This window comes from Mastomys coucha, unplaced genomic scaffold (assembly GCF_008632895.1).
Source record: "Mastomys coucha isolate ucsf_1 unplaced genomic scaffold, UCSF_Mcou_1 pScaffold12, whole genome shotgun sequence".
In the NCBI taxonomy this organism is placed as follows: Eukaryota; Metazoa; Chordata; class Mammalia; order Rodentia; family Muridae; genus Mastomys; species Mastomys coucha.
This window is the reverse complement of record NW_022196894.1, coordinates 84,888,391-84,908,441: the sequence shown is the minus strand read 5'-3', so window position 1 is coordinate 84,908,441 and position 20,051 is coordinate 84,888,391. Positions and strand designations below refer to the sequence as shown.

General features: G+C 41.3%; 1 protein-coding gene across 2 annotated transcripts in view; it reads right to left on the bottom strand.

The window, feature by feature from the left end:
* The window catches only part of Map3k7cl (MAP3K7 C-terminal like), a 41,167-nt gene that overhangs the window by 18,251 nt on the left and 2,865 nt on the right, over positions 1 to 20,051 (bottom strand). Inside the window, exon 3 of one of the 2 annotated variants that reach the window (XM_031364745.1) lies at positions 6,304 to 6,365. The exons of the other annotated variant lie outside the window; for it this stretch is intronic. Within the exon in view, the coding sequence (XP_031220605.1) occupies positions 6,304 to 6,365 (62 nt within the window). The remainder of the gene's footprint in view (positions 1 to 6,303; positions 6,366 to 20,051) is intronic. 2 annotated transcript variants of the gene reach the window in all.

The following is a 20,051-nucleotide window of genomic DNA, read 5'->3' as shown; positions in this document are numbered from 1 at the left end:
AAAAAAAAAAAAAAAACTACCAGTAGGCTTAAGTAATGGAACATTTAAACCCAGGCATCTATGATTTAACTGGCTTGCAATCCTGCTTAACACTGTGCTCAACTGGAGTATAATTTCCGAGGATTCCTAGTACAGCTAGAGAAAACATTAACTTTTGGGAGTAAATGTATGAGCTCCTTCCAGATATGGTACACACCTGGAATCGCAGTCCTTGAAGGACAGAGAACCAACAGTTCCAAATTACTCCTGGCTACTTACTGAATTCTGCACCAAACTGCTATATCATAAGACTACTTCAGAAAGCAAAACGGAGCAAAAAAAAGATCAAAACAACAATAAAGATGCTGTTGTTTTTATTCCCAGCACTCGATTTAAACGATTTCTATTAGAGAGATCTTCACTGATGCCCCACGCTGGGCATGGGGAGCAGTAATCAGCTTCATGTTTGTGTTGTCTCCAGACTTCAGGAGACACGTTCCTCGTTACCCTCCCCTTAGGCTGCACTTCCTACACTTTGAGGCCATCAGTCCACACGCTCTTAAAAGGAGTGGGGCTGACTCTGAAGGGACGGAGCCCTCACCGAAGAAGCATTTGAGCATTTGCCCCTGGGTTCAGTCTCTGTTAGCAACCACCCACCCCACCCCACCCCCACCACCAAAAGCAATTGTTCGGGATTCTAGAACATAGAGTCAGTGTTTCCACAGAAATTGCTTTTCAGTCCCACTCGGTGAAAATCTCTTAGCGGAGTTCAAAGGGAATAAATAAAGATGTTCTTGCAGCCTCACTTAGAGCCAACTTTGAGACAGTTTCCCAAGGCACAGACTGGTGCATGGATGAGGTCAGAGCCCAGGGTAGTAACTTCCTCTTCACCCCCTTTCCTGAGAGGATAGAGCTTTCAAAGGTTTCAAGTTACTCCACCGAGTGGGGGGGGGCGCGGGGGGAGCCGTTACAGCCCCCTGGTATCCTGCCCAATCACCAGGACTAATTTAACACGGTGAAGTAAGAGAAACCAGACCGCAAACTCCTGTTCCAAGAATGTGGCTTGATCCACACATCGCGCCACCTCAGTCATTGGTTCACAGCCTTCAGAAGTGTATCCCATCCTTTGGCCTTGAGCCCGTGAGAAAGCGCGCTGCCAAGCACCCCTCAGCAAGGGACAGAGCTGGCTTAAGCGTTTCCGTTTTTCTACTTGGCTACTTCAGAAACTACTGGCCTGTCTACTTCAAAAAAAAAAAAAAAAACCAAGAATTAAATTCTCCTACCCCTGCTTCCCACACACAAGATATATTTAGGAAGCCACACATTCTCCAGTGGTTGAGGGGAGTTTGTATTTATTCCTTGATTCTCAGGATTACCTACTTAGGAGGGAAACAGAGGTTGCACTCCATTTTAATGTCTCTCAAAATTAACAAGCGCAGTCTACTGAAGCAAAGGAGAGAAAACTAGACTAGATGGATGAAAGGAAGATCTAGAGTGCATTCAATTATGGCCATTCAATTTTTTACTATTTCAGAACTTTAAGGAATTGAAGATATATAGTAACTGACACTTCTGTAACACATACAGCGCCGGCCTAGTAAGTGCTAGAATTTACACTTTGTGACTCTCATATTATATAGCTTGGAATAAAACACATTATGTCCTTTCTCTCGCTCCAGAGACTATAAAAGAGCTATGTAATTCAAGAATTTCCAGACTCTTCCCACAGTTGTTCCTGCGTTGTTGTTGTATATATCCTAACAACCACTGACTGGGCTTTTAAAATTTTATTTTTTCAGGGCTAGAGAGATGGTTCAGTGGTTAAGAGCACCGGCTGTTCTTCCAGAGGACCTGAGTTCAATTCCCAGCAACCACATGATTGCTTACAACCATCTAGAGTGCAGACTGACGCCCTCTTCTGGCATGCAGGTGTACATGCAGATAGATCACTCATAAATAATTGTACTACTTTTGCAAAGTTCCAAAATCTCTCTCAATCCCCCCTCTCTATATGTATAACACACACATATATAGTATATGTGTGAAAAGTATATACTATATAGTATGCATATATATATATATACGTAATATATATTATAATATGTTGTATATTAGTAGCCATTCAGAAAATTATTTAATATATAAAATTATATTTATATATAATTTTTTTCTGAATAGCCACAAAGACACTTTTATCAGTGTGTGGACAGGAGAGAAATGTTGGCCATTTTCAGCACCCCTCAACCTTTCCTGACCACAGTTCCAGGAAGGTATTGAAGATACCATGTCCCAGATGCCAAATGATACACTGAGGCAAGCAGTGAAAGAAGTGTCTGGAGAGGCTGCCCAGATAACGATACATTACAATACTCAAGGAAAACTGTGAAATTGTCTATTTGTAGAAGTGACATCAGATTCGAGACTTACAGGACACTGTCTGAGAAAAGGCAAGTTCAGTGTGTCCACAGAGACACCTGTTCCTATCGTCTCCCATCAGATGAGAGGGCTTTAGAAGGCTTTGAAGCTATTACTCTATTTTTTTTAAAAAAGATCATTGTTTTCCAAGTGTCTTGTTCTGAAGAAGAGATAGTCCAAACCTCCAAGTGTAACTCAGATTCTAGAGGCATGAAGCTTTCCTTTGGCTTTACACGTTTAGAAATAAACCTCTTAACCTTAAATATTTTGCTCAATGAAGAATTTTACCAAGGAAGACTATTTATGTTGATTGAGCACATTTTTTTCCATGTACTGTGTTAGGTCTCCTCACTAGCACATTTTATTCCTACTCTTCCCCCAGTGTGATACAGCTATCAGATGAGAGGGTGAGGCTTAGAGAGAGCAAGCTTTGAGTTCTACTATAATGATGAAAACATAACTCTTCCACTCCTGGTCTTACACTGGATGGGGAAAGAATTTCATCATCTTTCCGAACAGAGAAAAGACAGAGCTCTGTCAACACCTTTCCAAATAGAAGAAAACCACTTTTCCCTAAAGAGAAGTAGTAATTTCTCATTCCCCCCTGAAGTATGGAAATAGGATAGTACCTTCTTTTGTCCTATTGTATACATTAAACCTGACGTACCAAATACTGCTCCTGATGCTCACAAGGGATTTGGAAACTTAGTCCCGAGAAAGAAATGTAAAATTAACCTCCACCTGCCCTTGCGCAGAGGCCGAAGGCCTAGAAATGAACAAACAGAGCAGTGTCCACTTAATTCTACCTTACCCTGAGGCCTCCGCCCCAGAGTCTTTCGTTAATAGAGACATCAAATGAAAGGATTGTCATAGCTATTCTTGCCCAAGGCTTTTTTTGGCTTCTGTGAAAATAGAAGTACCGTGAATTGCATGTTCAAACATGTCCACATTCTTGGCAAAGCAACAGAAAAATCTCAGGGGTCAGATTGGTGATAGAGTATCCACCAAATAGGTATTTTATAGCTACGCTTTATAAATCACCAAGGAATGTGCGAAGGATATCAGAAAGCCCCAACAAGTTTTACAAGGCAGTTCTAGAACCTCGTCATGGTAACCTTGCCAACCCTGAAGCAAAACAAGTCTCAATTTATCAAACTAACTTAAACGGCCCATGTGTTCCACAAGTAGAAAGAGAAAGAGATCAGCAGATTGATTTAGACGAAACTTTGACCTCGGGTTTCTCTTGTACAAAGTAGAGACAGAACAGTTAGCGTCTATGATTTTTTGCAAGAACCTAATGAGATCACACGTAGGGAAATGGCCTCCATTTCTGTGGAGCCAGTATGTAGTGTGGGGAGCTCATTCCAGGGTGCAGCAAAGAGAACTGGTAGTAAGAGCTGGCATGATTTATGTCTCCTTGTAGTGACTCCCACAATGCTCTTCTGACATTTATTTCCCCATAGCAGATCATGACACTCAGTAAAGAGTATTACAGATGGGCTGGAGAGACGGCTCAGTGCTTAAGAGCATTGACTACTCTTCCAGAGGTTTTGAGTTCAACTCCCAGCAACCACATGGTGGCTCACAACCATCTGTAATGGGATCCAATGCATTTTTCTGGTGTGTGTGTCTGAAGACAGCTACAGTGTACTCATATAAATAAAAATAAATAATAATAATAAAGGAGTAGTACAGAATATAAGAGCTCACATCCAACTGTAAAGAAGGCCTGATCCAGGTAAAGGATGGTTCCTTTTATCCATAAAGCAGTTTCTTTGCTTTTAGTACAGGAGTTTCTGATGTAGCATGGCTTGAACGTGTGTGCTTGAGCTAAGCATGGGAATAGGAATGTGCTCCCTCACTGTCTAGTGTTTGGGGAGTTTGTTTGTTTGATTGATTTTTGGCAATCACACCCTGGAGAATAAAGATTATAAGCAACAACTCTGGACAGAGGCATTCCTAGCCAAAAGTCTAGACAACCGGTAAGTGTTAATAACAAAGTCAATCTCATCGTTCACTGCAGAAACACAAATTGAACATGTTCTGCTGTGTGACTGCTGACATCCTCTCTGTTCAGCAAGCTGTAAGGCCATGAACACACCGAAGGAGAAATCTAAACCAGGAGGCCTGCCTCAGTAAAGGTCCGTAAAGATGGAAGCTTCTCACCAGAGTCAAACGATTAAAGAGATTTAACTTCTAATAGAGTTCAAATAGAATTATAAGCTGTAACTGGAGTTGTAAGATTTAAATGGACTTAGCAATGCTCTAACATGAAATTATCTAGATAATCATCTGGGTATCTGGAAAATACTGTGAATCCCCTACAGACTGAGCCATAAGCTAAGAAAGATCACTGATATTCCAATTAAGAGAAAAATTATTTTTCCGGCACACACACAGAGAGGGTGAGGGCAGAGACACAGAGATTCAGAGACAGAGAGAATTCATTACTTACAATTTCATGGGGGAACAAGAACTTGAACCGACTTCCTGATTTATCTTTAGAACATGTTGGATCCTGTTTTCATCTGATTTCCATGATAATAAAAACAGCTTAGAAGGGACAACATCAGATAGGGGAACATAGTCCTTTTCCAGTCCCTGCTCCATTTTGGTAGTACATGCATAGACCAACCCTGGAGGACAGTGCTCAAGGACTGTTAATGTGTGATGTGAACAAAACAAAGAAAGGATGCTGGTCCAGTGTGGGAGTAATGGAAGTGTGATTAGGTATCAGCAGCTAGATCGAGATCCAGGCTGACAAGCCACATGGGGCTGGAGGCAGGGCACAGAGAAAAGCTGGAGAGAACTTCCTTAGGATTCCAACGCTGTCTCATAATGGCTGAGTGGTAATCATAGCGTCTTCCCAGCAGCTATGCGATCTTTACCGACACCTACATACAGGATCATGATCTGTTGAAGAACCTCCTGTGTTGGTTCTGACGTGCTACACCAGCAGCTAAGAGAACTGGTGTTAAGAGGACCCAGGTTCAATTACCCACAACTGCATGGCATCTCACAACCATCTGTAATTGAGGATCCAAGGGATCTGACAATACCAGACTCAAAAGTGGAACACAGAAAGACATGTAGGCAGAAACCCTGTACTCACAAAATCAACACTTAAAACCTCCTTGCCTAAAGCCAGAATATTCCGTCTAAAAAATTAAAAGTAAATTAGCATCTTTAAAAACCATTCTGATGTGTTCAGCTGGGGTATCTTTCCATAGGTCATTTAGAAGTAATATACACCAAATATTTTCTCATATGCAGAACCAACAACTGAAGGTCTTAACTCCCATTTGCTATGTTCCACTAGAACAGTAGCTCTCAACCTTCCTAATGATGTGACCCTTTAATACAGTCCCTCACGTTGTTGTGACCTCCAACCATTAAATTATTTCATTGCTACTTGATAACTGTAATGTTGCTACTGTTGTGAATTTAATGTAACTATCTGATATGCAAGATATCTGATATGCCAGCCACAAAGAAGTCACAACCCACAAATTAAGAACTGCTGCCCTAGAAGTTGTCAGAAAACTGGGGAAGAGGCAGGTGGCAGAAAAAAATTATTCCAAACCCTCAGCAATATGACAGCTTTTCTCTGCAAGGTTTAATACTAAATGGAGTAAAAGTCCAATGGCAGAGACATCATAGTAAGGAAAAGTGGGGCCACATTCTCAGCTAAGCTACTTGACTTTGAGCATTTGGAGTCCAGGTATCATAGTGGATAACCACAGACATTCCCTAACTGCTTCTGTCTGACCTTGGAGCTCTAAAAATACACATGTGTATGACTTAAAAGCCACAACTGTGTATCAGTTTGTACTTCCCACTTAGCCATTTGCTGGCTCAGCATATTTGTAGCACTGCGAGAAAGCAGGCATGCCTTTACAGAGTCCTTACCTGGAGCTGCTGCTCTAACTCTGGGAAGACCAAAGGAATGGCATCTTCAGATGGTGTATCATCTAAAAGATGAAAAGATGGTGATTACTCAGCATGCCCTGTGTCTCGTGAGGATCAGCCATCATTTTATGTGCCTGTGGAGGTACACGAAGCTTTTCAGTGTGGTGTGTGTGTGTGTGTGTGTCCTCAAATGTCTACTCTAATAACTCACCAGTTGAAAAGGGCTACTTAATACTGTCACATTAGCCCAAACCAAAAAATATGAACTGCATGAAAGTGCTTTTACAAGGTGCTAATGGGGTAGCCAGAACAATGTCAATGGGGCAGAAGAACAGGTGTGAAAAACAGTAGCTTCGCTGGGAGAAATGAAGCCCTTTACCTGTCATAAGCCACCATTTACAAGCACCTCTCCAGAACTCGGTCTGGATTACTACCGGTAACAGCGAGCAGCCCAGACGGAATCTCTCCCCATAGTGTCAAGCAACACTGCCAACCTGGCAGAATCCACAGCTGCAGTTCCAGATGATCCTGAGCCCACACTACTGATATAAGCAGTTTGGTTTACCATAGGCAGCTCTTGCCCCTTCAAATATTCTTGAAAGTCTGTGAGGAAACTTGGCAGAAATGTCTCAGATACTCACGTAACTCCCAAGTTTCTTCAAGAACAGGCTGCTATACCAGCCCTGGTGTCTTGGAAACAGGATCTGTCTCTCTAGAGAACTTTGACTCCATAGGGACATCAGCTCATCAGCTATTCATTTCCAAACCCTTCTCCCAACACATGCCCAAGAATTTAACACACATATACACACATACACAAAACAAAACAAAACAAAACAAAAAAAAAAACAATGCCATTCCAAGACATAACAAAGCAAGGAAAAATATTAGTTTTTATATTCTCACTAACATAATCAAATTCACTGATAAGAACTAATTGATGTACATTTTTAATTAGGCATGTCATATATAACAAAGAGAAGAAGAGTCATGATTGGTTTCCATAGAGATTTATTTCCATGACCCCTTATGGATAAAAATCTGAGGATGCTCACCTCAAATCCTTTGTCTGAAATGGAGCAATTATATATAAATTACATGTATCCTCATACATACTTCCATCTCTAGGTAACTCCTAACAACACAATGTGTTTGTCATGGAAATAATTGTATAATATAGGTTAAGAAAAACAACAAAAAGAAATCTATACCAGTTCGGTAAACTCAGCGTTTCTTACCCTTGGTTGAATCAGATACAGAAGTCACAAACATGTAAAGGCAACTCCATCCCCTCCTAACACACTGAGAGTGTGGTCCAAAATAAAATGTAGCAAATAACACAGGGCACTTGTGGCTCCTGAGGAATGCTCTTTGATGGCATGGAAGACAGACATCAGAGAGATGATTTAGACAAGAACCAAACACCTCAAGGATCTGGTCACTCAATAGCAGTTGGTATATTTCAAGAGCCTTGAAATAACATTCCTTCTTAAAAGTGGCCTAAAATAATGGCAATATATCACCGAAATGAAAGTCATTTTGTACCTGCAGTTGTGTTGGTCAATGGATGTCCATGGTTCACTGATAATCCTAACCATGTGTTTCATAGAAGGTTAAAGCCTGAGCCCTTGGGTGTTCCCTCGCTATCAGAATAAGAACAGCAGATTTTAGTCGGTTACTGTAGCTTTCTCCATCCACACTGTCATTGGCAAAGAGACTCACTGAAATTATTACAACTGACACATTGCAGAGATACCTTCCATTATCATGAGGTTTATAAGGCTGATTTGGGTCTTCAGTCCATTTCATTTATTTCAATACAGTTTCAAAAGCCTAGACATTGCGATTATTTGAGCTCATCAGGGCCAAGACCAGAGTGATTTGGTACAGAAAATAGAAACATATTCTACTTTGGCATCCCAACCCTGATGACCACAGATGAGGAGGCACTTGGAAGGAGAAACCACTTCCGGGAAATACAAACACAGACAGTGCAGGATAGAATTTCAGAAGATACCTAGAATGAAGCTCAGGGCTTCCTGACATTTAAGCCATTGGGCCCACCGTGTGGTCACACTCCTTGTTCCATTTTAAGAAGAGTGGAGGGTAGTTATCCATTAGCTGCTCCATACTGTGAACAGCAAACGCTGGCCTCCACGACCCAGAACGAATGAAGCAACTAAGAGATCAATGCCTTTATACGCCCTGCTGGGACACATGTGCCTATGATTTGCGAATAAATGAAGGCTTGCTAATGGACCTCTTCGAATGAAAGGGAAGTCTAATGACATAATGGATGTTTTACAGACAATCAGAAAGAAAGCAAGACCTTTGTTTCAGAATGGATCTAGCTGGATTAACCCAAGCAGGAAATAGCAGCGGAAACAAGAAAACCGAAGACAGATGCTAGGAGTCTACTAGCTCTGAAAGCCAACCGGCATCTCCCGCTCCATGCCATCTGCTTTAGCTGGCAGCCTTGCTTGCCAGAAATTTCAGCGTTTGAGAAGCTGCTTACAAAGCTACCCCGTGTTGGTGTTTACTTTTAAACAGTAGCTGCCTTCTTTGACTGGTTTTTAAAATAGGCAAATATTCTAAAAGCAGAATGATGAATCACAGGATTGGGCCGAGAGGAAAGAAGGAAAATGACTCAGGCAGGCCACTAGACAGCTGCTCCACAAACATTTGGCCAAATCTTTGTAACACTTCCACCATCGTAATGGGTCAGAGCCCCTGAGAGTGGTCAAGTTTATTATGACAATTCAGAAGCACACAGAAAACTGTACAGTAGCTCTACTAAGAAATCCCTAGGCATATTTGTTTTTTTTTTTTTTCTAATAGAAGCAGTTACTAGATACATTTATAATGGGACAAGATCCCAGAATAACTACATTTTTATCACGATTTAACTGCCAGATATTTATTGTCTATCATGGGCACAGTAAGGACTCAGACTCCATGCTGAACTGGAAAATCACTTTATCCTGGGTTTTAATATGCTGAGAAAATAAAGTGAATGCTCTGTGAACTTCATAGCCCAGACAAAGGCAGGCCTGAATCTCAGTGGTAGAACACTCATCTAACACGCATGACAGTCTGGGGCTTTCATCTAACACGCATGACAATCTGGGGCTATCTCCTGCACAACCTAACAGAAAGACCAACTAAAATGCATCTTAAGAAATTTCTTTTTTTCTTTTAAAAGATGTTTAAACACTTTTGCCTATTTTGTATAAGGGTATTTTACCCACATGTATGTTTCTGTATCATATGCATACCTGGTGCCCACAGAAGCCAGAAGAGGCCACCTGATCCCCTAAGACTGGCATTATAGATGGCTATGAACCACCATGTGGATACTGGGAGTTGAACCCAGGTCCTCTGGTAGAGCAGGCAGTGCTCTTATAACCACTCCAGCAAGGATAAAACACACAAAGGAAAGAGTTAGAAAGAAGAGGGGGGGAAAGATGTTCACGACCTATTTGGCAACTGTGATGTGACTAAGCCACGGTGGCCCTTAAGATAAGTTTCCTGATGGTACTCCAGCCACATGGATACACCACAGCACAGTTTATCATGGGCTCCTTTCAGTATCAACAGAGCATCTGATGCTTGGTTTTCAAGGGCACTGTGTTTGCACACTTCCTTAAACCATCTTATCTATGTTTTCCCATGAAACAGACAAGATTCATGGAGACTGGAAGCTAAACTTGCACTGGTATCTTGGAATTACCTATCCCATCTGAGCCACAACAGAATGCTGAATGAGAGGAGATGGGTGAGCATTTGGCCCAGGCCATTGAGAGCAGAATAAGGACCAAGTTATAAGAAGAAGAGGAGCTCTCTAAAAGGCCATGACTAATCAACAGCCTTGTGAGATGAGGTCCACTGTCCCAGTGTGCTGCTCACCTCCCTGCCAATCATCTCCCAGAGTTGCATTTCATTAGCCAGAAGCAGTTCTGGAATAGTGCAAATCATACCTTAGGTTACATGCAAATTTTATTTCAGTTTGTGAAGATGATTCAAAACCAGCTAGTGTATGTGCTTAGTTTCCCTGTGCATTGGAGTGAATGTTTTAGTATAAAAATTAGATGAAACTTGAAATTAAAAGGCAGACATTGTATTGGGTGATTTCAGTTTTGTCTGCTAAAGCCATGTGACTTAAAACTCCAAGGTTATACCTGTTTTTATTTTGTTTCAAGTAAGAAAGAAGGAAACTTTGTCAAGTAGTTCTGCAAAACAACATTTGAGAATTGCTATCCTAAGCAGTCTCTTGACTGGACAACATTTCTTTTTCTTTTTCTTTTCCTTTTTTTTTTCCAATTTATCTGAATTTGGGGCAACATTTCTATTGGACTTTGGGATCCAAAGACAACTGTTTTCATCATAGATATAACTGGGGTGGGGATGGGGTAAACTAGAAGGCACTACATCTTTGATATAGGGACCTAGAAGAAGAAGAGCCACATTTAGCAGACACTCCCAAGCCCATCCCATTCCCCCACATAGAACCCAGCAGGCTGCCCTGTTCTGAATCCTCTGAATAGCTCTATTTTGTAAGCTGGGGAGATGGCACAGTTGGGACAGTACCTGCAGGCCCAAGGGTCTAAGTTGATCTCTTGAACCCAGGTAAAAGGCTAGGCAGTGTGGCTCATGCCTGTAACCTTGGCATTTGGGAATGAATGAAGTTAAGGTTCAGTGAGAGACCCTGTCTAAAAGGTACACAGTAGTAGAGAAAGATATTTGCTGTCTATCTACCTCTGTCCTTCACACTCACACGTACATACGGACAACCCAAACACATATTTGCACACACCTAAATTAACATTCATATACAGATCACACACAACAACAGCAATACAACACACACAAAGTACTATACACATACATCAAAAAGAAAATCCTGGGGCTAGAGAGATGGCTCAGTGGCTCAGAGCACTGTCTGCTTTTGCAGAGCACCAGGATTTAGTTGCTGGTATGTAGATAGTGGCTCTCAAACATCTCTAACTCTAGTTCCAAAAGACCCAACACCATCTTCTGATCTTCTCTGGCATTTAGCATACACACAATGCACAAATAAACATGAAGGCAAAAATATCCATACACATGAAATAAAAATCTAAAAAATAAAAAGTGCTGGGTGTGGTGGCACCTTTGAAGAGGCAGGTTGATTTCTGTGCTTGAGGCTATCCTGGTCTACATAGTGAGTTCCAAGATATCCAGGGTCATAAAAAGGATATGTCTCTCTGTTTTTGTTTTGTTTGGTTTTGTTTTGTTTTTGGTAGTGGTGGTAGCTTTTTTTTTTTTTTGTTAATTTGAATTTTTGCTTTTGTTTTTGTTCCTGGGTCAGTCTATGTAGACCAGGCTGGCCTCAAACACAAAGATCCTCCTGACCCCTGCCTCCCAAGGGCTGGCATTAAAAGCATGTCCCACCACACCTGGATGGATCAGTCTCACAAAACCAGTAACTAATAAAACCCACTATTTTTATGTACCATAGTGGCTTCATATACCTGTGATCTATGCAGTCACCAAGAGTCATAAGACCTGCTTCAGGGCTTGGACTCAGTGTCTTTATATTTGAGTAAAGGATCCGCCATTTTTGTCTTTTGCTATGTGCCCCACCCCGGGCAGTATGAAGATGGTATGGCCTCCAGCATGACCTCTGAGTGCTGGTGACCTGGAGGATGTTCTACAAGCCACCAAGGATAAAGCGATACTCAATAAGCAAGTAACCTATCTGAGGCTTCTGATCTGAGAGTGATGCGCAGACTTTCCTAGAAATGGTTGCCTTGTGAAGGCTCGTAACTACCTCGTTTAACAGCCAGCGAACACCAGCAGCACAGACTGCATGTGAACTGAGAGCCCACCTTAATGGTGAATGGGAATGTGGGTAATCGCTGCAATTTTTCTAAGACTTGGTTTTCTTTATGCAAATGGGCAGAGTAACTTGTTTCAGAGGCTTATTATCGATGAGGAAATATACATGTCAACCCCTTAGCCTGAAGCTTCACATCTAAGAAATAATCATTAACAGGGATGCACTCCTAATATACTTGAGTTTCTTTTCCGTTTCTTCTTACTATAAACCCAACCACTGTATGGAGATGAGGCAGGTGTGTGCGTGCACACGTGTGTGTGTGTGTGTGTGTGCGCATGTGTGCAATGGTTAGGGACATTCTCACTCACATCTCCCCCGTGGTGAGGGTTTCCTAGGTACAGCCAGCACCTCAAGTCTTATGATTTACTTTCTTCATCTAAACCTGCATTGAAGAAGTGTCTCTCCTTCATTTCCTCACCAAAGCAAACACTTCCTTTATGAAGCGTTGCCTGAAAATCTGAACTCAGAAGTTTAAGTAGTTGTATTTAAAATAAAGATGGACCAGGTGTTTCTAAGACAGCATCATCATCAACAACAACTTATTTTTTTTTCTAGCTACATCAGCTCTTGTGAGAACATCACAGTTTTATGCTCCATAAGAACACATCTTAAAGGTTTGCTTTCTGATTTCTCAGTGTTATGTGTGAATTCTGTTTTATGTGCTGAATGTTCAGAGCCATGGAGCTAAAGTGCAGCCAGAGAGGTGGATGGGGTTGGATACTGACATGGTAAAGAGAGTAAGCCAGTAGGACAGCCATTCACTGTGGGTTCTTTATCATTAACAAACAGCTTGATCAGTGCCAACTCTCATGAATACGCTAATGCTCTTTCTCTACAGAGGACTCGATACAGCGTACAGCAGATTTTATTTTTTAGGAGTACTCTTCTATTCCCTGTTATTACCGATATCATTTTGCCGACTTCGTCATTTATCCATTTTCTCTCAGAATGTTTTGACTTAGCTCATTGGTACTCTGTCTTCCAAAGGCATTGAGCACAGCATGTCACACACAGCTGGCCCTCTACACCTGTACGTTCAGCCAATCGTGGACTGAAAATGTTGCAGAAAAGGAATTATGTCTGTAGTGACATGCATCAGCTGCTTTCCTTGTTATTTCTGAAATAACAAATGATGGCAGGTATTTACATAGCCTTCATTCCATATTCGGTTAAGTTATCTGGAGACAAAACACAGGAGGATGTACACAGGCCATGCCAACACGATGCCATTTTATAGAGAGGGCTTGAATGTCTCAGAATTTGGTGTTGGAGAGGGATCTGGAATCAAGAACCTCAAAAACCTTCAGAAAAGGACATTTCCTGCTCAACACCCCACCGAAGAAATTTTCCCTTTATCTCTAACAGCATACTAGAAACAACCTCTCATTCTCCCTCTGACAACTGGGGAGCCACTTGTTGTCAGGAACAGTCTGCAAGCTTTCCTGGAACTTGTAGGACTCCTCCAGCTTCTGTCTCTTGAGTTCTAGAGGTCTGCACCATCATGCACCAGCCCCTGAGTTCCTCTCATTGAATGAGCCCTACCTCTGGCTGGGTAGTGATACAAAAATGCCCAGGACCGGGCTGTGAAGCCCTCCTATTTACTAATTGCTCATTTGAAGCAGGCTATTTAGTTCCCTTAGGGAAACATTTGCAGAAATGGTTATATCTTCCTGTGGGGTTATTTGCTGTATGAAACTGAGGTGGGAATAACACAATTATAAATGTCTACATACTTACTCCATTTACATTCACTTCCTGTTACAGCCTTTCTTTGAAAATTTAAAAAACAGATTCCAACCAAAATAAATAAAGCTGATTGCATCCCAAAGAATTTTCACTAATAATAATTAACTCCAAAAGGCTGTACTATTGTTTTATTATTGATTTCATAAATGTGTTGTGAATTTCTAAAGTTAAAAGCGGCTGCCATGGCGCCCCTTTTCTTGCTGGGTCTGTCAGGCATCCAGACTTCTAGCAGAACTTTAACTTTCATTAAATAGATAGGTGAAAACGATTAAACAACAGAATAGACCAGAGATTAAAAATCCTCCTCAGCATTCACTTACGGTTAGACATAGTAACACTTCCAAGCATCTTCCTGAAGGAAAAAGATTAAAAGTCTAGAGAGGAGAGAGTGCCAGAAACATCTAAGCCCTGGCAGGAGAGGGAGAGATAGTACTCAGAGTAGGAAATGTTCCTAGAAGGAGACAATGGCAAGGGACATGTCACCTAAGTCGGTCTATAGCCACGTGCACGTGGACAGAAAGGTCACTGCACCATTAGAGCACATGCAGTGGTAGCTGCTTCAGCTGTTCTGCAGAATTCCCACTGCTAGACAGAACACGTGGATTTTTGAGATAAAAACAAAATACTTTAATGACCCTGACAGAATGGCTCCTGGGTTTTTAGACTCAATCCTGCGTGGTTAATTTGTACCCTAATGTGAAAATTCCAACAACTTAATTTTTAAACATAAAATGTTAAGAGCCACCAGCCTAGGCTGATGCTAATAGTCTTGGAGCGAGAGCAGAGCAGAGAGAACAAATACAGAGTCTGTATTTCTAAGAGTGTATGCCACCTTTGTAAACCAGTTGAAGATAAAGAAAATTCTCAGGGAGTTAACGAAATCCTAACATCTGTCCAATTCTAAATTCTTTCCCATTAGAACAGAGCCTGTGGTTCACCATAATTCGAGGTAGGGAAATTCTTGTTTCTTCTCAGCACATTTATTATTGTGGAAACTAATTCACTGGAAGACCTCATTTAGGATGTTAATGTTTAGGAATTCCTGGTTTGGAAATAATATTGAGCATATTGTGTTGGGGACTTGATTTAATGGATTCCCAAATTACATGGGAATTCCCACATTTGTTTTTAAGATGCTGCAAGTCCCTGCCTCCCAGTTGATTTTGATTGGGAAATAAAGACGTCAACAGCCAATGGCTCTGCTGGTAGAGTGAGGTGAGACCTTTAGATTTGTTGGGTCTAGGAACTGGCAGAGAGGAAGGAGGCAGAGATCTCCAGGACAGGAAAGAAGAAAGACTGGACCTAAAGGCCTGCGAACATGTGAGAATCAGGGTATATGGCCAAAGGGCCACTTCCCCGATTGGACCTGGGGTAGCAGAGATGAAATCTAGATTTTAAAAGATGTTAACTTGGGAATACTGGAGGCGGGTGTTTGTTAGCAGGGAAAGGTTTATGAGTACCCAGCCATTAAGCTAGCCACTGCATATCAAAATTAACTGGTGTGTGTGTGTGTGTATGTGTGTGTGTGTGTGTGTGTGTGCACGCACGCACTTGAGTCATGAATCCACAGAGCTTCTGGGCAGGCAGAGTGTGCTCTGGGAGCCAAAGCAATAGCTAATCTCACCACTACCTTATTGAAGGCAAGCGGAGCTGCCTCCAGGATTTACAATTACCCAAGTATCAATTATGAAGGGCAGAGGACTGGAAAAGATGACTGTACCTTACGTGTTTCTCCCCAAAACCTGCCTTATATGGAAGCCCTCTGAAGTCCACGGAGACTCTGAAGCCCAGCTCCTCATTTTCTATCAATGAACAATCACTAGTCTTCACTCTCGAAAGCTAAACTGTCACCAGTTCCAATCCTGCCTGCAAAATCTTTTCTCAAACTCCATCATTGCATCCTAAACCCAGACTCACATCACTTTGTGTAGGTATAGAGCACCTCTTCCATTCTCTCTCCTCTCCACATTCTAGACTCTTCCACCAAATGTCTACCTTATTGTTATATCAGCGGCTGTGCGAACAGACCATGGTTTAGTGTTTTCTGAACACACAACACTCTTCCCAACTTTTAGGTTTTGCTCACAATTTCTGCTTGGAAGCAATAGGAGGAGAAATTGCTAAAAGATAGACTTCACACACACACACACACACACACACACACACACACACACACACATATACATATATATGCTTTACACCTAGAGATGACACCTTTCTATAAACTACCTCTCAGCTCAGTTTTATTGGTAGCTCCTTCCAAGGACTTTGCCAGTTTCTCTAGATAACATGGACTAAAAATAAGCAAACCTCAGACTTCTACGGTTTTTGTGGGGAGGGAGATTCATGTCTTGTCTCATTGGGTGCATCGCGTCCACCCACCCACCCCTGTCATGTGCATCCTAATACTTTAGCAAAATCCTGGAGGCATAGGAGATAAGAAAAGTCAGCTGCTGAGAGAGGCCATAGCACTTGTCACTCACTGAATGTCTAATCCCCAAACAACAGCAGGCAACGACACTGTGGAATATATCTTGGCATCAAGAAGCAGTGTGGAATGTCCATGGGGCACATATGCCCTAGCTGTTTATATACTCCACAATCAGTTCCATTTAAGCACTTGGCTAAATGCTTCATGTATAAGGTGGCATTTCATTCTTCCTTCCATATGCAACTCAAGAAAGAACAAATTTCAATAAGGCTGAATAGCTAGCTTACCTCAGATTACACTATGAAGATGAGTCCCAAATTACCCTTTCCTAACTTCAAACCCCTAAACATCTACAGTAAATGTCTCAGGAATATATGCCAAAATATCCTAAACTTACTGGAATAGTAATTACATTAGTCCTACAAGAGATAAATTCATGGGTGCCGGAGAGATGAATCACTGGTTAAGAACTCTTGCTGTGCAGTCCTGAGGACCAGAGTTCTCATCCCAGCACTCCTGCTACATTGTATCCTGAAAATGCCAGTCATTCTGGCTCTAAGGGATGCAGTGCCCACTTCTAATCTCAGGGTAGCACATACGCATATAAATAAACAAAATCATATAAATGAGTAGATATGATCAAGATAAATTTTATATATGTATAAAATTGTCAAAGAATAAATGATCCTCAAAAAAGGAAACAAATATATCATCAACATTCACAAGTGAAGATGCCTTCTTTCCTTCACTTTGCATATCCCATCCATAATCTATCTAACAGTGTGGAATTAGTGACTCCTCCAAATGCCACGTTCCTTTACCCACTTGTTATAAAAGTATAGTATATTTCCCTTTTTTTCCTTCCTAAATATGTGATTCACAGGGTGGACACCCTGGAATTCAGAAGGCATGTACAGCTTGCATGATGGCAAGTGTTATTCTGTGTGCCTGGGGATGCTCCACACACTCCTTATTCAAGAATTCGGAGGGAGTGTCCCAAATAGCTGCAAAGCATCTTTTGGTGAACTAACAACTTTGTGTGCATAGAAATTTTCCAAGTCCTCAGCTCCAACCAGTCCTTGAAATACCACACATTTAATATGTATAAATATGTAAGAGGGCTTCCTTTGTCCTCACAGAAAAGTAGTAAGTCTATAAGATCAATATTTATAGGGGTAAGACCTTTATACATATGTTCTTTTTTTTCTTAACATGTTTATTTATTCTCTGATAAATTTACACATTTGCACAGTATATTTAGAGCATATCCATTCCTTTATCCATTATGTTCCTCTGAGTCCTCCTCATGCTCCAACCCATCTTCTTCACAAGCTCATGTTCTTCATTTGGCTTTTGTTTTTCTAAGCATGTGTTCTTGCTGGATGCTCAGGATGTAGTCGGGCAAGGTTGAGAAACAATGAGAACTACACACTCCCTTAGATTCTAGAGGCAGACAGCCTTCCTTGATAAACTGAGGCACATCGATCATAAAGCTAAAATATTTAAGCATGGTAGATTCTTTATAAGCTTCCTACGCATCCTTTTGTGGAAGTGGAGGGTAAGGATTATTTAAAGTGTAACCTGTTTCAAACACATCTGTTAAGAACCATAAATTTCAAAAGCAGGCATTTTGAAAACACTAAAAAAAGGAAAAGAGACTAAAAATAAATGTAAATATTGATTTAAAATGCTCAAAAACTCTCAGCTAGGGCCATGAGAATTCAAAGACAGTGCCATGTAAATCTTGGTATACATTTGGACTTCAAAGAAAACGTAATCCATCCAGCCCAAAGGCGAGACTCACATCTCTATGACTCTTTTATGATATGGTGTATTTCTTTGTCTTGTACAAAATTATGTACTAATTTTACTTGAATAAACCAAGCTTTTTAGACTGAAATTTTCTTTTGTAACCTTGTTTATTATAATGGGACATGTTCTGTGGCTATGGGACATGCATAGAAGAAGGGAAATTAGACATCTCCTTAATTCTTGGATTATGAACTTGCATATGTGTGTCTTGAGGTCGACTTGTTGGATACAGGCCATTCCTTGAAATTTTGTATTTATGAAGTGTCTTAAAAACTGAAATGGGTTGTCTTGTACTTTTTAGATAAGTAACAAGACATAATGAAGAGATTTGAACTTCTAAGGACCTGAAGTTGGATCACAACTCCATTATTTACCTAACAATGTGGTCTCCAGCCTCAGAATTCTACCCTGTAGGTATGGAATGTTCATGCCTATGTTATATGGTCATTTAAACTGACACAAAGAACATAGATGAGTTCCTACCACAAAGAGAATCAGAATGATAGCGTTTATTTCTGTTTGTGTGGTTCTTCTCACCAATGTCTTACAGATTAACTCTTGAATGGGAGACACAGTACATTAAAAAAAAAAAAAGGTTATGGGATTTGTGTCAAGAATATATAATAAAAAGTCAAGGTTTCACCTCTCCATATTCCAGTACACTCTGCACTTCAGGGAAGTCACCCAGCATGTAGCATATGTGTGTGCCATACCAGAATTTCTAGAGCCAAATTCCTTACTTTACATTCTTTTGGAATGATTCTGCCACTTTCCACACATTAATTGTGTGTGTGTGTGCATGTGTGTGTGTGTGTAGGCACCAGAAGACAACCATTTTTCAAGTGCCACCCACTTTGTTCTTTAAGACAAGTTCTCTTACTATCCTGGGACCCACTGGGTAGGCAGGGACAGAGTCCAAGGATCCTTCTGCTTCTATTTCCCCAATACTGGATGTAGAAGTGGGCACCAACATGCCCAGCTTTTGCCTAAGGCTTCTAGGAAACTGAGCTCAGGTCTTTCTGTTTGTGTGGCAAGCACTTTACTGGCTAAGCTATCACCCTGGCCCTGAAGCATTAATTTTTAAAGCATCGCTCCTATGTGGACACTCCAGGGAGGGAGAGAGAGAATAGCAGAGAAAATGAGTGAGAATCTGTTCTCAAAAGGCCCGAGGTTTAAATGGTAATGTGTGAGCAGGTGATTTTAACAGGCAACATTAGACTCATAGCAACGGTCCATGCCGGTGCTTATAAAGCAGAGCTTCCTTTCATAGCTGCTATGACCTCCCACCACTTGGGCCCCTTGATCAAGGGTGGTGCAATTCCGTATGCGTGTTAAGAGGTCACTGAGGGGAGCTATGGCAAAAGGCTCTAAATAAGGCAGGCTCACCTCAGACCTTACTATTTAAAGAGGCCCCTCCTCACCTGCCCCATTCATCACTCCCGGTGAAGTCTATTTGTTTAGCCGGAAGTGTGGGAACACCAGTGAGACACCAACCTCACATACGGGTGACTGGAATGGGGACAGTGATATTTTTATATTATCTAACCAACTGCCAGCTCTTAAGAAACATTTCCTCAGGCCATTTTAACAATGACATCGTCTGCTATCCTTAGAAGTTGTTATAGCTCCGCGATTTTACCCTGAAGGAAAGGTAGAATGGGAAAAGGAGGAGGGAAGGAGGGATTAAACCAAGCAAATGAATGGTGGTGGTGAGGGGGAAGAAGCTTCTAGAAGCACTTCTGGAATATCTAACAGTATGTGGTGGTATCATACACCTTCTTGTCAGGCTATACAAACACACGATTTTGACCATTCTACGTAGAATCACAAATAGGATGAAAATTCTGCACGTGTAGGAGGCAGCCCTCTCCCCTGAAGCCA